Source organism: Hylobates moloch, unplaced genomic scaffold, assembly GCF_009828535.3.
Source record: "Hylobates moloch isolate HMO894 unplaced genomic scaffold, HMol_V3 SCAFFOLD_5, whole genome shotgun sequence".
Taxonomy (NCBI): Eukaryota; Metazoa; Chordata; class Mammalia; order Primates; family Hylobatidae; genus Hylobates; species Hylobates moloch.
The window spans coordinates 108,643,925-108,667,332 of NW_026652280.1; the positions used below are offsets into that span (position 1 = coordinate 108,643,925).

The window sequence follows — 23,408 nt, forward strand, 5'->3', positions numbered from 1 at the left end:
AGCCGGGCACAGTGGCAGGTGCCTGTAATCCCAGCTACTTGGGAGGCTAAGGCAGGAGAATCCCTTGAACCCAGGGCGGGATGGCGGTGCAGAGGTTGCAGTGAGCCGAGATCTCCACTGCACTCCAGCCTGGGTGACAGAGTGAGACTCCATCTCAAAAAAAAAAAGAAGTCTTTTGTTCACAGTGAAAGGAATGTTGACTTTGAAATTATGGATTTATATTAATGTCACTATAAACCAATGGGAATGGTAATTTTTAAACAAACTTGCTAAATATTGAGAGACTAAACTACTAAGTTAATAAATTATATATAGCAGTGTAGCTTTCTCTCTAGATGGTGTCTCACAATGGATTCTGTTGCTTGACTATTTTCTTAGTGAATATTTAAACTAAGGTAGTGACTGAGATTTGGTGATCTGGTTAAGTATTTTGAAACACATTTTGAATAATATAGCTTAGTGTTAACAGGGTATTAAATATGATTTTTTTCTTACTCATTTCACCTTCCCTATACTGTATATTTGGAATTGATCATAAAAAAAAACCTCCAAAAGAAAATTAATCTATACAGGACTATTTGTTCCCTAACCTTATAGGTTGTCATTCAGAGCTTCCAGAGATTATTGAGATAATCTTTTAAACATAAAGAGGGATGGTGAATTAATGATTGGCTGATACTGGTTTGCAGATTTGAATTTTTCTCTCTTTTTTTCTCCTAAGGTTATTTATTACATACAAGAATTCTTTGTAAAGGAGGAAATGGAGAGATGTAGGTCAGAGGATGTAAAGTAGCAGATACGCAGGATGAACAAGCCTAGAGATCTAAATACAACATGAGGACTATAGGTAATAAAATTGTACTGTATTTGGGATTGATATTAAATAAGAATTTAGCTGCTTTTGACACAAAAACAAAAGAAATCGATAACTATGTGGGATGATGGATATATTAATGTACTTCACTATAGTAACCTTTTTGGTATCTGTATATATCCCATAACATCATGTTGTATATCTTAAATATATACAATAACATTTATTTTTTAGAAGTTTTTATAAAGAGCTTCAAGGAAAATTTAAAGACATGTTTACTTGTTTTTTTAAAGTAAAAGAAATAGTTTACTGCTTATTTAAAAAAAAAAAAAAAAAAACGCATATCTCAAAACCGTTTGGGCTGGGGTAATTATGCCAAAAAACAATCTCAAGGTTTCAAAGGGGGAAAAAATAGTCCTTTTGGAGAGCAATAATTGATCATGGAAGTTGAAATAGCACATGCCATACTGCTTCATCTGGAAAATGCTATACAATCAATTTTTTTTAACAAAGGAAATAAGTATTTGCTAAGTTTAAATTTACATTTTTCTGAGAGATTGCAGCATAATGAAAATTTCAGAGCTACTGTTTAAATGGAAGAAATAAATGGAGCAAAGTCAACTATGTGCAGTAATTTTACGGAATCAATGCAAATGTGATCCTAGAACTTTGATCCCAGAACAAAGTAACAGCAACTTCATCTATGATTACAGCCCCTTAGTTGATGGCTGTTTGTTTATTTGACATAGTCTATGTAATAATGCTTCCTGCCTCTCAGCACTACTACCTACATACAGTTGTGGTTTGGTCAGTCACCACAACCCTTGCAGAATACTTTTAGTCTACTCTGCATTGCCCCAGGGCTTGCACAGTCTTGGAAGAGAAGGCCAGTGTCCTGGATATGAATTTCTGACAGAAATAGTAACCAGATTACAGATCCTGAACTGACCTTACTTACCTTATCAGTTTAAGACATTAGTCAAGTGTGCTATTAATAGTTTTATAAGGCTGCCATAACAAAGTACCACAAACTGGGTGGCCTAAAAGAACAGAAATGTATTCTTTCACAGTTCTGGAGGCTAGCAGTCTGACACTGACTGAGGTGTTGGCAGGGCATGCTTCTTAAGACTCTAAGGAAGAACCCTTCCTTGTCTCTTCCTAGCTGCTAGTGGCTCTTGGCAATCCTTGGGATTTTCTTGAATTGTAGCTGTATCACTCCAGTCTCTGCCTCCATTGTCATATGGCCCTTTTCCCTCTATGTGTCTGTGTGTCTTCTCTTCTTTTAAGGACACAAGTCATTGTATTTAGAGCCCACTATAATCTAGTATGACCTCATCTTAACTGATTATATTTGCAAAGATCCTATTTCCAAATAAGGTTACATTCTGAAGTTCTAGGTAGACATGAATTTTGGAAGGACGTAATTCAACCTACTACACCAAGCAATGGAAGTACACTAGAAAAATGGCATGTAATTTTTTTTTATGTTTTAGGCTTTAAATTATAGATCCTAAAGATTACTCAGTGGTTTTTCGGTGAATATGATACTTACTCTAGTGTTAGGATAATCAATGAAAAATAGCATGTTATAAAATGTTAAATGTAAAACTTGAACCCTAAATTTCTTATAAGACTTCTCACTTGCTTAATTAATGCTGATTCATGCAGATAATTGCCCTTACTATGTCTAAGTAATCTACATATATTTGAAGTCAGATTATGAAGGATTTTATACACTAAATTAAAGGTTTGGATTTGACTCTGTGAAAAAGGAAGAATCAGTGGAGATTCATTACTTTCAAATGATAGTTCAGGTAATAGTGTAGAAGATTAACAAACTCAGAAAAAAGCTATTGAATCAGCACAGGTGAGATGATTGTGGTTTAGACTACATTGATGGAGATGGAGAAATGAAATTGTATTGAGAAACATCCCTGATGATTTAGTAATTGATTAGATGATGAAGATAGCTAATATTTATTAAGCATTTTCTATGTGCCAGGTACCAATCTAAACACTTTTTATGCATTAATTTAATTCTTGCAATTCTCCTATAAATCACTACTATTAAAATTTTTATTTCAGGTGATGAAACTGAGGCACAAATACTTGCCAAAGATCACATAGCTAGTAATTGGAGGAGGCAGAATTTGAACCAACAGAATCTGGTAAGGGAAAGGAAGGAGTTGGGATGAATCTTAAGGTTAGGAGGCTAGGTAGATGGTTGTATCATTAGCCAGAATTAAGAATACAGTGCAGAATGGGGGAGAGTTGACCTGAAGGTCATGAGTCAATAGATTTAGTTTGGGATATAGTATTAAGTTTGAAGAGCTGCTCGTGGGAAGTAAGTACTAAAAATAATATTTGATGTTAATTTTTAGATTAATTTCTTTAATAAAGATAATGTCATTTTAAATATATACATTATACAGCTATGGCAAAACATGAAGAATTGGTGACGCTGTCTACTAGTCTTGAAAAGCAAGAGTGCTTTAACAGGGTGCAATTCCTTGTGATAACGTATTCTCATATCATCCCTACATTAAGTTAGGTAGGCAAATAACTATCTTACCCGGAACTTTGTGAATGTTTTGGTCAGTCAGAGAAAGTAGAGGAATTCCTAAGTTTGTACCCAGCCGGTCGTTAGTGAATTTACTTCATTACAAACTCTCTTTATATTCTCACTCTTTGATCCATGCATCCCACCAAATATACCCCTGTGTTGCTCTAACCACGGGGAATTCTAGATTCTAGTTCAAACCGGGCAGTTTATGGGAACCGCTTTTGTTGAAATGATTAAATAAAGAAATGCCTGTGAATTATCCTTCTGAAGCACTGCCTGTTTTCTGTGTCATTTTGGTCTCATTAATCAGTGTTGCAGCCAGGCAGACACTGTGCTGTGTATTTTACTGTCCTCAGCACAGCGGCTTCTACGTCTCTGCTCCCAGGCCAACACATTGGGGAAAAAGAGAGAGGGAAACCATCAATCTTCCCAGTTGCACATGTCAGCAGTGATTCCTTCCCTCTTCCTGTTGGCTGTCTCTCTCACCACCTGTGTTTAGAATTAGCACTGAAGCTGCTGCCCAGATGAATAAGAACCACTGTCCTTGTCACCTGCCCTGGTATGGGCCACCACTTCTCAATGAAACAAGTATATCAAGCAGTCAGTTATCTTTAGCGTGAGTGGTGTAAGAGAATCACACACCCCTTAGAAGTTTATTATAACATAAAATTAAAATTTTAGGCCATACATTCTAGTGAATCAAAGGGGTAAAACATATAATTTCTTGAGTGCCTTGATATCTGCTCATAATCTCCCTCTGAAGTACATATGGCTGAAGTTAATCGACCTGGGTTCAAGTCGTGGCTCCACTATTTACCAGGTATGGACCACTCATTTAACCCTTCTGTGCCTCAGTTCCTTCATCCTTGTGAAACAAGTACCTCAGAGTTTTTATGAGGATCAAATGAGATAATACATTTATAGCTCTTGCTATAATGCTTCCCATGTAATAAGCACTCAATAAATGTTAGCTATTATTACCATTAACCTCATTGTCCAAATAATAAAACTGAGTTTCAGAGAGGTTACATAATTTGCGAAAGGCGCTAGGAGGCATAGAAGGATTGTGAACCTAGCACTGTCTGATCCTCAAAACTCAAGTCCTTTAGATTACACTACATTGTTTCTATTGTAGTTTCATTTTACAAATTACTTAATATCTGAACTTAATAAATCATTTAACATTGTCTATGTCTTAATTTCCCATTATTCCCATTATTTAAAATGAAAATGGTAATAACCAACATTCCTGTTAGTATGAGACTCTTTTAGTTACATATCAACTAATTCAATCAGACCATATGCCGAGAAACTAGGCCGATTTTTCTTTTGGGATAGGATCTTGCTCTGTTGCCCAGGCTGGAGTGTGGTGGCACAATCATGGCTCACTGCAGCCTCGATGTCCAGGCTCAAGCAATCCTCCCACCTCAGCCTCCTGAGTAGCTGGTACTACAGGCATGTGCTACCACGCCTGGCTAATTTTCCTTTATTTATTTATTTATTTTTATTTTTTTCTGGTAGAGACAGGGTCTCCCTATGTTGCCCAGGCTGGTTTCAAACTCCTAGCTCAAGTGATCCTCCCACATTGGCCTCCCAAAGTATTGACATTACAGGTGTGAGCCACTGCATCTGGCCCAGGCTTATTTTTAAAATTTGGTGACAGAAAAATGACATGTGTTTTTTAAAAAGTTAAACAATACAAAAAAGTCAAAAAGGAAGTCATTACTCCCATTTCCTTGTATAACCACTAGTAAGTTAGGTATGTAGGCTGTCTTCCTTGTCGGCATTTATCTATTTAACAAATGCCTATATAGAACCTTCAGGGAAGTACTGTCATTCCTCCCATTTTACAGCTAAGGAAGTTCCATGATTTGCACAAGGAAGCACAGCCGGTGCACAAGAAGGCTGGCACTGGACTCACATGTCTGACTCTAGATTTGGGCTCCTCACCTCCACTCTGTGCCGATTTTCAGTACTTAACAGGACCTACCTTCGTATCTATTCCACAGTATTTCATTATATAAAAAGAAAACTATAACTTATTTACTATTTCCCCTAGTGATGGACATTAGTTGCTTATAATTCTTCTTTTTTTCTTCAACTTTAAAGTTCAAGGCTACATGTGCAGGATATACAGATTTGTTACATAGGTAAATGTGTGCCATAGTGGTTTGCTACACAGATCATCCTGTCACCTAAGTATTAAGCCCAGCATCCATTAGCTATTCTTTCTGATGCTCTCCCTCTCCAACCTGACAGGCCTTAGTGTGTGGTGTTCCCCACCATGTGTCCATGTGTTCTCATCATTCAGCTCCCACTTATAAGTGAGAACGTGTGGTATTTGGTCTTCTGTTCCTGGGTTAGTTTGGTGAGAATCATGTCTTCCAACTCCATCTGTGTCCCTGCAAAGGATATGATCTCATTCCTTTTTATGGCTGCATAGAATTCCGTGGTGTATATGTACCAGTATAATTCTTTTGTAATTAAATAATCAGGGGGAACACCAGATCTTCTTACATTCTTGTGTGAGTATTTCTGTAGGACAGATTTCCATACATTGAATGGTTGGGTCAAAATTTTGTTTTATCTAATCATATGATTAGATTACTGAGAGCTTACTCTGTGCTAGGGTTATACTAATAAACTTGTCACAGTCCTCCTAACCACTCTATGAGATAGGTATATTATTATCCCTATTTTGTACATGTTCAGCGCCACATAAGAAATTAGGCAAAGTCTTGAATCCCGGCAGTGTGGCACTAGATTCTGCTTCTCAACCATGGTTTATAACCAAGCTAGTTATCACAATCATATTTTAGTGCTTGGTTTTGTCATTCTTCTAACTTACTATAAGGTTGAGTTAACAATCTGAGCTGACAGAAGGGTCTGATGATGCAAATGTGGTTGGAACACCCTGTAGTCTTATATCAGTCTACAGGTTGGATGAGAAAGGGGGCCATGATTAGCTGGAACATGAGACATATTTGCTCTTGGAAGAGGTGAAATAAAAGTCAAAAAAATTCCCTTTTTTGTAAACTATTTTATACCAGGAAACTAACTTTAGAAATGTGTTTTCCTGTTTGGATTGTGGGTACTTTGTAAGAAATTCACATTGTCTCTCAAAGGTTCAGAACACTTGAGATAGTCGGGGAATTATATCATACATTATATGTAAGAATTACTGGCATCTCAGCTTCACTTAGCCAAGGCCACCTGATATTAGTCCAGGTCTTGGCCAACCAACTGAGCTAACCATGAGACCCACTTACAGTGCTTGAGTGTTGAATCCAGACTTTCTGGTAGGAAAGATCAGAAGGAAGTAGGGAGTTTGCCAAGCAGGGACATGGGTAAAAACAATATCTCTATGCAGAGATAATTTTGTCTCCAGTCCATTACTGATGTTGAACACTCCTCAGTGGTATTACTTCCTTGGTGATGTCCAGGCTATATATGCTTTCTGAATCCCTGAGCCATAGAGATTTATGGAATTCGACTTTGCCAAGTAAGTCTACCTAGCCATCGAAGATAGCATGCCTACTTGTTACAGGTGTCTTCTCTCACCAGCACAGAGGCTATGACCACAGCTTCATAATCTTCTGTCCTTCATGGCTGCTGCATGTAATATCCAAACTGCTGGGAGCCAAAGGGGCCTCTGCCTATACATGATTAAATCATTGCCTTAGAGATTTCATTACCTTGAAATGTAAATTACTAGCAAGTGAACTTACTCCTCATATTTTTAGTCCTTTTATTTGTGTGTGTGTGTGTGTGTGTGTGTGTGTGTGTGTGTGTGTGTGTGTGTGTGTGTTTCAGTGTTTCCTAGCAGGTTGGCAGCTTTGGAAGATAATTATGTAGCAGTTGGCTTAGAACAGTGGTTTCTCATTCATGGCTTCATGTTAGAATCACCTGGGAGCTTTTAAAACTCCCATTGCTCATGCCAAATCCCAGACTGATTAAATCAGAATCTCTGGGGGTGGTGCCCAGGCATCAGTATTTTTTAAAGCTCCCAAGTGATTGCAGTGCAGCCAAGATTGAGAACTGTTGGCTTAGAAGGGACCTTCTCTTTTTCATTCATAAAGTTTTTATCTGTACCTCATTTTCTGCCATTGAAGTGAATTTTAAGAATAGATTATTTGTGCCCAAAAACCTCGCTCAAACTTGAGCATACATCAGAATCACTGAAGACGCTTGTTAAAGCCCGGGTCGCATAAATTTTCTCATTTCTTCTTCTTGGATAAGCCCCACTCTTAGAATTCCTGATTTAGTAGGTCTGGGTTGGAACCCAAGACTGCATTTTTAACAAGTTCCCAAGTCATGATGCTACTGCTAGTACTGGGAACACACTTTGAGAGCCTCTGCTCTAATGCCTTCCTCTCACCTTCTTTCTGCTCTTTACTTTTCCACCAGCAGTGGCCAGGGCTGCTGCCTCCGACAGTCCATACAATATCAATAAGAAAGGCAATTAATGCATGAGGATGTTTAACCTGTTACCCCACCTCAAAGTAATCATACAATCTAACTAAAAAGAATTTACTGTATATGCAGATACAACCTCCTCTGCCTGCATAATTGCTCCCCTTAAGTCCTTTCGAATATAAAATCAAAGCCACCACTGAATAGATTTCTGGTGTCCAAAATGGACCTCGGATTGCACTTTCCCACAGAAACAATTTTATGGATGCTGGTTAGGTACAGCTGAAATCATGCTGTTAATACCATTCTTCAAGAATATTGTAGGCTCAAAGAGACTTTGATGGTCTGCTTCCCATTTAAAGAATCCAATTTCTGAATTTCAAAGAACCAGTTTTTAAACAAACTGTTAGAACGTGACTTGTTTAACAACTGCCTGCAACTGAAACATTTGGCTTATTTTTTTATAGTTACACCCTTTACATTTGGAACTAAAGTATGGGAGAAAGGATTTGTCATGATTCAGTTAACATATATTAGGGGACCACAACGTACCTGGCACTGTGCTATTTACTGGGTATATAAAGAGGGAAAAGATAGTCCCTGCCCTAGAATAGCTCATATTCTAGGCAGGAAAATATATCTATGGAGCAAATAAAAAAATATTTACCAAGTTACCAATGTGATATGTGCAATAATGAAGAATTGATGAAGGAGGCATCTGTTCTTCTGAGTGAGAGAGAGAAAGAGAGACATCGAGGCTGTGTGTGGTGGAGCATGGAACAGGTGTGGGTGTGTTTGGTAGGAGGAAGAAGCATGTTTAAGAGTAGCAGAATCAGTGAGAGATTGTTAGGGCTTAATGACCAAGGGGAGTTCCCCCATGCAGTAAAGTGGTTAAAGGGCATTCTAGGATGGTGGAAGAGTGTGAATGCAGAGGGGAGTACTCTACAGAAAAAAGGCAAGTAGTCAGCTGAGTTCCCCAGGTGGTGTGATTGGAGAATGACTGGGAAGGGCATTGACCACCCCACAAAGTCAGAGTCTTGTCTCAGAGGAAGAAATGAGAAGAGTTATGCTAAGTCAGCATATGTGATATTTGCACCTCTATCCCATATTTTAGTATCGTTCTTCTCCTGTATATTCCCCAATACCCTGAGGAAGACAGTTTCAATTTCAACAAAATATTAATACTTTGAAAATGTCTGAAAGCGGTTTTCAGACTGTGCTCTGAGAAGCCCCCTTTGTGCTTGACTGGGGTGAGGTCAAAAGAGCAGTCAGGGACCCACCAGAGCTCACCCACTGACTCTGCTATTATCCACCCACCTCTCAAGCTTTTCTTTGGACAATTCCACTTATTAGGCACATCTAAGAATATTATATTTGAAAAAAGGTACACAGTTAGAAAAGTATTAAAGCCACTGTAATTAATCCTGACATGTTTGGTAACAGTCTGACGACTTGGTCTGGATAGCCACATCTCTCAGCTGCTAGCCAAAGGATAAACGTTCTCAGATAATCAGCTGAAGAGGGGAATCAGGCAGGTGTTGATGTGAATGTGTGAGCAGTGATAATTGTTGGTAGGATAAGCCTTTAGTTGGCCACAAGAGATAATGAAAATATCATATACCCCCAGAATGAACACTTGAAAATCAATGTTAGAATTTTCTTATGAAAGCCGGGTGCAATTGCTCACACCTGTCATCCCAGCACTTTGGGAGGCCAAGGCAAGAGGATCACTTAAGGCTAGGAGTTTGAGACCAATCTGGGCAAGATAGCAAGACCTTGCCTCTACGAGAAATTTAAAAAATTAGCCAGGGTATATGCCTTGCTGCATTGCCTGGGCACTGATAACTGAACGCTGAGTTTGAGCCCACGGAGATGAACCCTTTAACTAAGGTGAAGCTGATCAATGAGCTGAATGAGTGAGAGGTCCAGCTTGGGGTGGCCGATAAGGTGTCCTGGCACTCCGAGTACAAGGACAGTGCCTGGATCTTCCTGAGAGGGCTTCCTTATGAGCTGACTGAAGGAGACATCATCTGTGTGTTCTCACAATATGGGGAGATTGTTAATCTCATGTGGGACAAGAAGACTGGGAAATCCAAAGGATTCTGTTTCCTCTGCTATGAAGACCAGCAGGAGCACAATTCTGGCCGTTGACAATTTTAATGGGATCAAGATCAAAGGAAAACTATCCGAGTGGACCATCTGTCTAACTATTGGGTTCCTAAGGACTCAGAAGAAATGGATGATGTGACCAAAGAGCTCCAGGAGAAGGGCTGTGGCGCTCGTACCCCCTCACCGAGTTTGTCTGAGAGCTCTGAAGATGGAAAAACCAACAAAAAAGCGCAAAAAAAGACAAAAAGGGAAAAAAGAAAAAGAGACAACTGACTGGGAGGTACAGGCAGAACAACCATCCTCTTCGTCACCCAGAAGCAAGACAGTAAAGGAAGAGGATGACCCTGGCCCTAAGAAGCACAGCAGCAAGAACTAGGAAAGAGCTCAGAAGTCAGTGCCTAGGGAGGGGCGGAAGCTCCCCAAGGCCAGGACTGCCTACTCTGGTTGGGCAGTGAAGCGAAAGAGGGAGCTGAAGAAGGAGAAACCCAAGCACGAGCACAGGTCCTCAAGCAGGAGGGAGGCAAGAGAAGAAAAGACCAGGGATAAGGACAGAGGGCGGAGCTCAGACACACTTTCTAGCCCGTACAAGGGGCGTTCTGAAGGGCGTAGTCACAGAAGTCGAAGTGGGAGCCGAGATAAATCCCATAGGCATAAAAGGACCCGGCGCTGCCGGGAGCGGGAGTCTTTGAATTCCAGTGACTGTAGGCGTCACTGAAGACTGTTGAACTGCTCAGTAGATTTGGAAATAATTATGTTTTTTAAACGCAGTCAAATTCAGTTGGACTATTTTTGTATCTAAAACTCCTGGGGCTGGATTCTTTTAACCCCTTGAGTATTAGAGTCATTGAGAGGGCTGCAGTTTCAACAGCTACATATCCTGGATATTCTTCGTACCATTCATTGTCCCTGAACCAGAGTATGTGTCCTGAATTTTGATTCATAAATATGGCTCTTGAACCCATAGACCCAATTGAAGATAGAATTTTCAGGAAAGGGAAAATACCAGATAATTCTAGAATTCTAGTTTTGTGTTTGATGTTTAGAGCTCAGCATCGTGGGACCTTTCCAGTTACTAGGTTTGGACAGCTTGATGTGAATGAATGGGATAGGATTTTTAAGATCAACCAGCTCCATGCCCAAAACCTCCTGTTTAAAAAAATGTTTAATGTCTTTTCTTTTTCATTACAACTTTTTTGTTTGATAGGCCTCTTTCCGAATTTTTTCCTTGCAATATATTTATTATTTATTTGTATCGAGATGAAATTCACATAACATAAAGTTAACCATTTTAAAAGGAACAATTCAGTGACATTTGTTACTGAACATCCACAATGTTGTGTAACCACCGCCTCTGTCTAGTTCCAAAACATTTTTTATCATCCCAAAATGAAACCCTGTACCCATTAAACAAGAACTCTCCATTTCCTCCCTCCTCCCCGTCCCTAGCAACCACCAACTGACTTCCTGTTTATGAGTTTGCCTATTCTGGATATTTCATATAAATAGAATTATACCAAAAAAAAAAAAAAATGAGCCGATGTAGTTGTGTGTGCGTCTAGTCCCAGCTACTTGGGAGGGTGGGTGGACTGCCTGAGCCTAGGAGTTTGAGGCTGCAGTGAGCTCTGATCATCCACAGTACTCCAGCCTGGGCAACAGAGAGACACTCTGTCTCAAATAAATAAAAAATCTTATGAGGAAAGACTAAATTTTTTAAACATTTTATATCTTTTTTATACTTTTAAAATTGTAGTGCTTCTTGATCTATTACCTGTACTTACTGTCCTGTTCAAGATAATAATATGCTGTGTTAGTATGTCATGGCAGGAATATGACACTTGCTGATTTGGTTTAGCAAGTAGTGTTATTAGGAATTAAAATATTTTGCACTACATTTAATTTTCTAATTATTTATGTCATGTTTAGATAATTGTTAATTTAGTTTTAAGCTTCTTTCTAAGACAAAAAAAGACATGCCTCCTTATTCTTTACTTACTTACAACCTTTGCATTTAAATATAGATTAGCTGCCCTGAGGTGATGATGTAATCCTTCCTGGGAGCCAAAGTGTCATGACTTTATATTTTATCATTTCTTCCTGCTGGGGAGACAGAAAAAAAGACCTGAAGAAAATAGCCCAAAGAGATGTTTAGGTACAAAAGAAATAGCTACAGAAGAAAAGAACAGTATAAAATTAAAAACCTGGTGTCTTAGTTCACTCGTGCTGCTATAACAAAATACTACAGACTGGGTAATTTATGAAGAACAGATATTTATTTCTTACCGTTCTGGAGGCTAGGAAGTTCAAGAGGGAGGCACCAGCCTTGGTATTTGGTGAGGGCTGCTCTCTGCTTTCAAGATGGCGCCTTGTTGCTGCATCCTCCAGCAAGGAGGAATGCTGTGTCCTTACATGGTAGAGGGGGTGGAAGGACAAAACAGTGTATACTTTCTCTAAATCTTTCCTTTCTTTTCTTTTTTTTTTTTTTTTTGGAGATGGAGTTGCTCTCTGTCACCCAGGCTGGAGTGCCATGGCACTATCTCAGCTCACTGCAACCTCTGCCTCCCGGGTTCAAGTGATTCTCCTGCCTCAGCCTCCCGAGTCGCTGGGATTATAGACATCCACCACTACGCCTGGCTAAATTTTGTATTTTTAGTAGAGACGGGGTTTCACCGTTTTGGCCAGGTTGGTCTCAAACTCCTGACCTCAAGTGATCCACCTGCCTTGTCCTCCCAAAGTGCTGGGATTGCAGGTGTGAGCCACCACGCCCAGCCTGAAGCTTCTTTTATAAGGGCATTAATCCACCCATGAGACAGAACCCTCATGACTTAATCACTTCCTAAAAGGCCCCACCTTTTAATACTACCACAGTGGGGATTTTCAATTTGAATTTTGAGGGGATCACACCTTCAAAACATGGCACCTGGGGAAGAACATTATGTGGTGTGGTGGGCAGAGCACTGGAGTTCTGAATTCTGGCTCCAGCTGTGCCACTAGTTGTGTGCCCTTGGCCTTTTGATTAACATCTCCATGGTACACTTTCCTCTTCTGAGAAGTGTGTTGGGGAGAGGGGTTGGGTGGGAGTGGGATGCTTGAAGCCAAGAAGTTCTACATTGCATTCAGTTCAGTGTGATGGAAGGAATATAGAACTTGGAGTCCAGTGGCAAGAGCTCAGATCCAGATCTGACTCACCTGCCTGTGACTTTATGCAGATTGTTTAACTTAGCAGTGTCGTTCCCTAGAAAATGATGCCTATGATTCCTACCTTCACTACATGAGTGAAGTACATGAAAGGGCATGTTTCTAATAGCTAAATTTAATCACAAGAAGGAAAATACATCTGCAAAAGCATTCCGTCACATGATAGAAGGATGGTAGGTACAACGCATATAAGGAAAATAGATGTGTAACTCTTGAAATTTGAAAATGGCTTAAATAAGCCTGTGGGGAATATTTTTAAGAATTAAATTGATTCCTTTTAAACTCTTTTACTGAACTAACAATACATATTAAGTGCTTATCATTTATGCCCTTAAGGAGCTCACAGTCTAATTGGTTAGTCACTCCTTTTTCTTTCTTTTTAAAAATATTTTTCCTTCAGTTTTAATTGTTGGCCTACATATTTTTTCTTATTTGGAGATGATGTAGGACCTTCTTTCTCTTTTACTGAATTAATATTTACTCTATTGATTCCTGGGTCTGAGCATCTGGTTTTATTTCTAAGCAGAAATGAACCCATTTTTCTTGGTGCTGAGTGAGCATTTCTTAACAGACCTGGACTCTCCAGTGCTTTCTGGAGGAAAGAGCTGACTATAGCAGAACAATGCTGAGGCATGGCCAAACCTTCAGAAGAGCACCAGTGCCACACCGGGTCTTCTCTGTTTCAGCTCTTCAATCCTTAATTGCCAATAGAGGCATTTTCAAGAAAATGTTGAAGATAATTTCAGGAGCGTAGGATTGAAATAGTAGGGCAATGTAAATGATAGAATTGAGAAACACTAACAGAGTTAAGGAGTGACAGCTTTAAACAATATTTTTAAATTTATATACAATTAGAAGAATACATAGACTTATAGAAAGAGATTTTCATCCCAATTGGCTGGTAATGTTATTGAATACTTTTTTATTACAATCTGTGATAAAATGCCATTTATGTAACCAATAAGACATAGTGTGGCCATTGAGCCAAGTTTGTGGTTTACCTTTGACTGTAGTTAAAACAAGTGTGATGAATGAACAATTGCTGTTACAGCTGGATACAAGCAGGACTTTGTAAGAAGAGTCTTGAAATCTTTAGTTGAAGTCTTTGTTTCTCACCACTGTACTGAAGCTGAAAGTGTTTCAAAGCTAGTAGGCAGCCTTCTTTTGATGGATCTTATTCACTTGAAATTAAAGACAGAAGCTCTCCTAATCACAAAAATTCTTTTGCCATAATTAATAACTTGGGAATTTTCCATTGCTTTTGAGTACAGTAAGAAAATTAAGGAAATTACACATTTTGGATGTGCTCAGTACCTTACAACAGGAATAGTTTCAACTATGTCTGTCAAAATAAGTATCCTCTACCTTTGATTTGAATACCCACCCTCTCTTCTGGTATATGTCAAATGCCCGAGCTGAAGCTCCCCAGGGATTTGGTAATGCTGGTTCTGTTATAAAAATGAGCCAATAAATGTATAGGCTGGAAGTGGCGTTTACCAAGGAAATATGCCTGAAATGAAATGAAGACCTACTTTCTAACATGCTTCTTTTTGAATCCTCTGCATACTGTGATGGAATTGTAGGTTGATGCTCCAGGCTTCCCCTTGAATGAATGCCTATGGGCTAGGCTAGAAACTGTTTTCTTTGTGGTTTGTCTCCTGTCCAAACCCATGGGAAGCCCAAGCTCCTTTCGTTTTCATTCTTTTCTAAGTCTAGTGCTTTTGAACACAGAACCCCCATCCTCCCACCACCCAAACTCCACATTCCAACCCCATGATTTCATGGTACCTGGCATGTCTCCCCTGCCATGCAATCAGGCCGCCTGCTGACTCCTGCAGAGGGAATAGACGGGAACATAAACTTACTGCAGAAGAGCAGGACGCTCTCTGTATGTTTTTAAGACCAGGTATCCAGTTCCCATTTAGAGGCTGTATTTTTTTAACAGCGCCTTGAAAATTGAACAAAACACTTCTCGTTGGTCTCATTGCTTGATAATATAATTCCCTCTGCGCTAATGTATAGAATCCCAGGAACTAGAGAATGGAAAAGAAATATTAGATCATTTCTAGCCCATTCCCACTGGTCACAATACTTTTTTCCCACAGTCTCTTCTCTGGTGCTTTTCTCTTCTAGTTTTCTCAAGAATTTGTTTTCTCCATTTCTCCTGGGGAATAATTTCTGAGTTTGAAGATGGAGGAATATATGTGAAAATATTCCTATTATTTTCAACTTAAAATTCCTAGTCTTTATAACCCTTTACATTACCATAAACAGTCCCTTATCTTCCTAGGTCAAGTATTTCAGGATGGTATTTTTTTCCTTTCCATTTATTAACTTCAGAGTTTGTTTTTCTGCTTTGCTTTCTCTCTTCATCAATCAGTCCCTAAAGCCCATTAATCATTTCTTACTGCACTGAAAATTCCTTTGCTTATTCCCATATCAGGAATCCAGAGCTGGTTAAGGTCCCTAGGTCCTGGAGGAAGCCTCACTAATAGGTACTCATTCTATGCTAACTTCTCTCTCTCAATTCTCAAGTAGGAATTATTTTAAAAATATTGTTTCTAGATTATGATTTGGGGATTTCATCACTTGAAAGCCTTTTATATGTGTGTTTGTGATTTTGAGTGTAAGATTATATTTGTTCTCAATTACCTGAAGGATATTTTTCATATCCTCAGAGCCACAAATCATTTGGGTTTCCTCCTCAGTTCTTGGATCAAGCACAATTCTGGACCATGGAACTATGATGTAGCATTCTATTTTAGGGCTACCATCTTAGGAGTTGAGAGGAAAATAGACTATATTTGTAGGAGTTAGAATACTTGGGGAAAAGGAAGTGCCAAATTTAAGTAGCCTTGGCACTCACATATCAAAAGTAGATTAGCTCTCGGGAGCTAGCATTAGGTATAAAAAAGACTTAACATGGCTTGTGGCTTCCTGGATTGGAGGACTCAATATTATAAGATGTCAGTTCTCCCTGAAACAGTCTATAGATGCAGTGTGATCCCAGTCAGCAACCCCAACCAACAATTGCAGCTTCTAATCTAATCTAAAAAGAAGGAAAAAATGAACAGGTTTTTTTCTTCTCTTGGGACTTGACAAGATGATTCTAAAATATATTGATACATATAAAGGGCCAAGAATGGATAAAGTACTCTTGAAGAAAAAGAAGGTGGAAAGCCTCACTTTAGCAGGTTCCAAGACATATTTTTAAAAAGCAATGTGATACTGACACAGTGACAGACAGACTAATGAGTCAGAATTGAAAGACCAGACCCTTACCAGATTCTTCATAGAGGGATCCTTGATTTATGATGGCGATGGCATTTCAAAGCAGTGGGAAGAGACAGTCTTTTCAATAAATGGTGCTAGAATAATCAGATATTCATATAGGAAAAAAAGAAGAAATTAGATGCATACCTCACACCATATGCAAAAAACTCCAGATGGATAGAGACCTAAATGTGAAGAGTAAAGATAAAATTTTAAAGTGCATACACACGCACATTTTATATATGCATATGTGTGTGTGTCTAGCTATATGTATATATCCATATATGCACACACACACACACACACACGTGCACCTTCATAACTGCAGGGTATTGAAAGATTTCTATGATACAATAATCTGTTATCAGAAGTTATATATTTGATTCATAAAATTAAGTACGTAACTTTATCAAAAGATAATATAAAGAGAAGACAGCCATACAATATGACAATATTTGCTCTACATGTAATTGACAAAATATTAGCATCTAGAATATGTACAGATTCTGAAATCAATAAAAGACAATCCAATCTGAGAAAAACAGGCAAAATAATTTAAATAGGCTCTTCATAGAAGAGGAGGTAAAAATAGGTAATAATCATAAAAAGAGTTCCTAACTTCTTTAATAATCAAAGAGAATTAAACCATAATGAGATTCTACCTCATTTCCATCAGATTAGCTAAAAATAAAAAGACTGCCAATACCAAGTGTTGATGAGGACATGGAACAGGAACTTGGTAGAAAGTGTATAATGTTACATACTTAGGAATAGTTCCCCATATTGAAGTACTACAACTGAAGAAACATAAACATACCTTATGACTCAGCAATTCTGCTCCTAGATATATACACTAGAGAAACTTGGCTCATAATACACTAAGATACCTGTATAATAATGGTCTTTTTTGTCCCTGTAATTTTTTATTTTGCAAATTTTTAAACTGACTGAAAAGTTGCAAAATTAATACAACGAATATAATAAAGTCTTAATAGATGGTAGCTAAGCAAAGCATATTAGCTAGTAGAGAGAACATACATGGGCTTTGAAGTCAGCGATATCTGGCTTGAAACCTCAACTCCACCACTTACTAGCTGTGTGACCATGGGCAATCTAGTTAAATCTGTGAGCCTCACGTCTCTCATCTATAAACTGGAGGTAATAATATGCCTACCATATTAGGTATTATAAGGATTAAATGCATTAATATATGTAAAGCACTGGGCATAAATGCTTCCAACATAGTTGTTCAGTAAATTATTGCTGCTATTGTTGTTTTGTTGTGGTGGTGGTGGTTAAAAATGATAATGATGCATTTTATTTTCTCAGGGCCTTTTAGTTACAGCATATTTATTGATACATACTCATTTTTGGTTTTTCACTGTGGAATTTATTATAAAATAATTCAGGGGAAAAATAACAATTGTTTTTTTACTTTGTATTGCATTTTTTTCTTTTCATTTTCCTATTATAACTTCAGTATTAGAAAGTACAAACCAAAGGGAAAATATGACCAGGGTAAAAATGCTTTTTATAATTTAAATAATTATGTAGAATTAAAATTTCCTTTTGAAGAATTGAAAACCCAAATATGATTTTATTAAAAGTAAAAGGAAACCAAGGCATAGAAAATTTAAATAGCCTTATTAAGAAGTAATATTAGAAATAGAGTGTATGTTTTCTAATTTCTATCCCAAGATCTCATACACCAAATTATAATATCAACAATATAAAAAAAATCTTAAGGCAATAGCAGTAGCCTTTAGCACTAATGCTAAGGCCTTCATTTCCTTAACTGCAAAATAAATTAAATGACATGAAAAACCCTTGAAGCCCCTTTAATCTCCAGTGGAATTTGATTCTATGTCTGAAGGCTTCTTCATTGACCACCAAGCCTCAGCTATCTTTTCCTCTTGGGAATTCCTCTCTGAACCCTATTCTGTATCATTCCAAACTGGTCATGATCATGTTACCATGTTATACCTTTGCTTATCTTTTCATAAACAATACCCTCTATCTCCAATTAGATCACATGCTCTTGGGGATGCAGATCTTTTCCTTCTTTTTTTTTTGAGACTGGGTCTCACTCTGTTGCCTAGGCTAGAGTGCGGTGATGCAATCTTGGCTCAGTGCAGCCTCCACCTCCTAGGTTCAAGCAATTCTTCCACCTCAGCCTCCCGAGTAGCTGGGATTAAAGGTGCACCACCATGCCCGGGTGATTTTTGTATTTTTAGTAGAGATGGGGTTTCACCATGTTGGCCAGGCTGGTCCCAAACTCCTGACCTCGGGTGATCCACCCTCCTCAGCCTCCCAAAGTGCTGGGATTACAGGCATGAGCCACCACTCTCGGCCGCAGATCTTTTCTTATATGTCTTTGCATTTGTACATGTTCGAGTGCAAAAACATTTTTAATATCATTTTTTTGTCCCTAGTAGCATCTAGCATAGTGATTTACAGAGTAGGCACAAAATAAATTGATGATGATGACTGTCAGATTGTAGTTTACAAAAATATAACTAGCTCCCACAGCTATGATAACATGGACATAGGATTCATGGGATTCTGCCTCAAAAGCAAATATGCTTGTTTTCCTTCGTTCCAGAAAGACAGCAAGAAGCGAGTATTTTCCGGCATTCAACCTACAGGAATCCTCCACCTGGGCAATTACCTGGGAGCCATTGAGAGCTGGGTGAGGTTACAGGATGAATATGACTCTGTATTATACAGCATTGTTGACCTCCACTCCATTACTGTCCCCCAAGACCCAGCTGTCCTTCGGCAGAGCATCCTGGACATGACTGCTGTTCTTCTTGCCTGCGGCATAAACCCAGAAAAAAGCATCCTTTTCCAACAATCTCAGGTCAGCTTCTCAGATTAGAACTGAGAAAACTCTTATTTGTAGATTATTTGAGGAAAAAATGTTGAATGGTTCATACAGCCCCTGCTTGTGATGTTTAAAAAGCGTTTGAAGGTGCCTTTTTCAAATGTGATTTTTTTTCAGCTTAATGTTTTACTTGTATTTATATCATTAAGCATCATTATATTGCAAGAGTATTTTTCAGCTTTTCCTCCACTGTATTTGGTAAGTTTATGATGCTTCATATACCAAGAGTTGTGTTTCATTAGTACTTCTAGCCCTGGAATTGTTTTGCTATGCTGGGTTGCTTTCAAACTGATTACTTTGTGTTATTGACTAATCTTCTTGTGATCAAGGATAGAAGTTAGTGACCAATAGTTTTATGTAATTCCAATGTTGCTTTATTAGATGTTGTATTTGGAAGGTCTGTTGGATAATTCCCATTGTTCATTCTTTGTATAACAGTTTTTGAGAAGATTTGATAGCCCAAGTTGGGAAATTGGAAGACAAAGTCCCAGTGTCTTGTGTCTAAGCCAAGAAAAGCTTCATAGAAAAGCCAAAATATTTGACTCATATCTTCACTGTGGATGAATCAATTTATTCTTGGACAGGCCGATAGTCTGGCCTAGAGACAAGGCAATCAAGATACACCCTAGAAAAATACGAAAATTCTAACTAGATCATGCCTTCATTATGTATCTGCTTTAACCTTAGGACAAAGCCCAGCCAAGGAATGGTATGTTATACATGCTATGGTACATGTTAACATGCATGAATATATGTAACCTTCCTTGATTGTATATTTCTATCATTATTTTTATATATTTTTTTATACATAACACTTAATGTAATGATTCTTACAGAGCAGACAGTTAAAAAATATGTGATAAACGAAAAGAGTATAATGATCCCTTGGCATCCAAAGAGTGTTGGTTCCAGGACCACCAAAGCTACCAAAATCTGCAGATGCTCAAGTTCCTTATATAAAATGGAATCATATTTGCATATAACCTACACATATTCTCTCGTATACTTTAAACCATCTCTACATTACCTATAATAACCTAATATAATATAAATGCTATGCAAATAGTTGTTATACTGTATTGTTTTTTAATTTGTATTATTTTTCTATTGTGGTATTGTTATTTTTTGATGCCTAAATACACACTGATTTCATATATATATATACTAATTTTTTAAATTTTTGGAGATTAGGAAGGTGTATGTGCAGTTTTGTCACATGGATATGTTGTGTAGTGGTGAAGTCTGAGCTTTTAGTGTACCTGTCACCCGAATAGTGAACATTGTACTCAATAGGTGATTTTTCAACCAACATCCTCTTCCCGGCTTTTGGAGTCTCTAGTGTCTGTTATTTCTCTCTGTATGTCCATGTGTACCTATTCTTTAGTTCCCACTTATAAGTGAGAACATACAGTATTTGATTTTCTGTTTCTGAATGATTTCACTTAGGGTAATGGCCTGTATTTCATGTTGGCCTCCATGCTGCTGCAAAAGACATGATTTCATTCCTTGTTATGACTGTGTAGTATTCCACAGTGTATATATAGTGGCAGTGTTATTTTTTATTAGTTGTTTTTTCCTAATATTTTCAATCTGCTGTTTGGTTGAGTCCATGGATGCAGAACACACAAATTCAGAGGGCCAACTGTATGTTTAAAAAATAAATGCAGTTATCAACTTTGTTGCCAGCTTGGAGATAATTTGATAAAATAATAGAATCTGATCATTAAAAGGACCATAAAGGCAATTTACCTCAACTTCATTCCTTATAGTTGGTCAGGAAGCCTTTGCTTACACATGATTTTTCAAATTCAGTGTTGGACAGATCCAGTTACTATAAAATACTTGCTTTTACTGACCAAATATCTACCTCCATATAATTTCCATTCATTCATTTAATTTCTGCTCTGTAAAAAACACAATAAATCAACTCTGCTTCCATACAACTGCTCTTCGAATACTTGGAAAGACATTTATTATGTACCATTTGTATCTTACCCTGTAGGTCCTTACTGTATAGGTCTTGCCTTCTACAAACTAGGTGTCCCCAGGTCTCTCACCTTCTTGGTCATCCTATCTCAAAAGCACTCTCACCTTCTTTCTGAAAAGAACGTGCCTCGAGCTTCACATCCATTGCCAACGTTGGAGAGCTGTTCATCGTTAGAGCCACTTTTTGAGTCACCTAATGCATTTTGCAAAGCACATCATCTTCACTTCATCTAAGCTGTTTTTAATACAAGCTGGCTTTTGATCCTTAGCTGATACTATTTCTAAAAATTGTATTCCCAGCCACAAATACCTATTTCCATACTTCTTGTAGATGAATGTATAATCTCCACAAAGTAACCACTTGCCAGATTGCTTTTTAAAGTGATCTTTAATATTAAAGGCTTATTTACAACTACATCCTATACTTGCACTTTGAGCTCAATCTCTCAGGAATGATTACCATATTATAATTTTTTTCTACTTTATAAAGGATTTTTAGCAATGACCTTCATAAGTATCTAAAATTTGCAATAATTGAGATATATTCTTCCATGAGGAACTTTGTTATTCAAAATAGCAATTGAAAAAGTAACCCACAATATGAGAGACTTTGTAAAGACTTCCCCATTAAGGAGGGACAAAATTCACCTTCTCTTAAAATGGAACCTAATGAGCTCATTGGGTCTAGGTCAGAGAGTGGAAGGGACAGACTTGACTGGTGTGTGCCCGTCTTCTCCTCATAGCCTTAATGCAGTTGTAAAGCTGTTTTACAATTCACCTCCGGCCATCCCTCACTTCAGCTCCATTGTGGAGAATTTTGATAGTTTGCCAGCAAAATGTAAGGGAAGTACTCATCTTGCCTACATTATACAATTTGTCTGACAAAGACAATATGAAAAATTTCCTCAGGTGTCTTTATAACCTAAGATAAACTTGGTCTTAGCCATTTCGTTCTTTGACTCAGGTAACCAACCTTATTACAACTCTGTGGATGGATGGATGGATGGATGGATGGATGGATGGATGGATGGATGGATGGGATATTTTATAAGGCTTTCTTTCCCCCTTTTTAAAAAATGTAATTTTATTTTAAAATATTTTTAAAAATTTATAACAATAGAGAGAATAGTATACTGTACCCCATCACTTGTTAACATTTCGTTATTTGTCTCACTGATGTTACTTTCTTTTCTTTTTTTTTTCTTTTTTGAAATAGAGATAGGGTCTTGCTCTGTTGCCCAGGCTGGAGTGCAGTAGTGTGATCATAGCTCACTGCAGCTTCGAACTCCTGGGCTCAGGATCCTCCTACCTTAGCGTCCTGAGTAATAGCTGGGACTACAGGTGTATTCTACCACACCTGGCTTTTTTTTTTTTTTTTTTTTTTGGAGAGACGGGGTCTCACAACGTTGCCCAGGCTGGTATCAAACTCCTGGGCTCAAGTGATTCTCCCAACTCGGCCTTCCAAAGTGTTGGGATTGTAGGAATGAGCCACTGTGCCTGGTTGATGTTATTTTCTTTGTTGAAGTATTTCAAAGCAGATACCACAAATCATGGCATTCCAATTCCTAAATATTTTAGCATGCCACTATAAATTCAGGAAATTTTCTTACATAACCATAATACTGTAATGACACCTAACAATGATAATTCCATATTATCATCTAATACCCAAATTACTCTGACTCTCCCAAAAATGACTTTTATAGTAGGCTTGTTTGAGTGAAGATCTACCAAGATTCACATATTTCATTTGATTATGGATCTTAAGTCTTTTTTTAATGCCTTTTGATTTGTTCATCAAATTTTAATTTATTTCCTATAAAGTTAGTCCTGCGCTTAAAAAGAATTAAAACTTTGATTTTTATGCTTCTACTTTTTTTCACACCTTTGATGTATTGATCAAGTTTTCTTTTGTTTACTATAAAGTTAATTCTTTTAAACTTAAAAATAAACCTTAGTTTTTTAGTTGCTTTCTCTTTACACTAATCTGTGTTAACTGATGGTTAGTGACTATAAACTACTGTCCCACATAGTTGCTCATCACCATTTTCATTAATTTGAGTAGAAGCTGTGCTTACCTACTGCCGGTGGATTGCCTGGAAATGAACATTAGACATCAGCTCCTTTAGAATGGCCATAATGCTTCAGTTTGTTCACGGATGATGATGGAA

General features: G+C 37.8%; 1 protein-coding gene and 1 pseudogene across 2 annotated transcripts in view; both read left to right on the forward strand.

Moving 5' to 3' along the window:
* Positions 1-23,408, forward strand: part of WARS2 (tryptophanyl tRNA synthetase 2, mitochondrial) — a 117,951-nt gene that overhangs the window by 46,281 nt on the left and 48,262 nt on the right. For both annotated transcript variants that reach the window (XM_032154859.2, XM_058439402.1), the window contains exon 2: positions 18,970-19,227. In XM_032154859.2, the coding sequence (XP_032010750.1) occupies positions 18,970-19,227 (258 nt within the window). The remainder of the gene's footprint in view (positions 1-18,969; positions 19,228-23,408) is intronic.
* On the forward strand, positions 9,663-10,614 carry LOC116810763 (RNA-binding motif protein, X-linked 2-like; annotated as a pseudogene).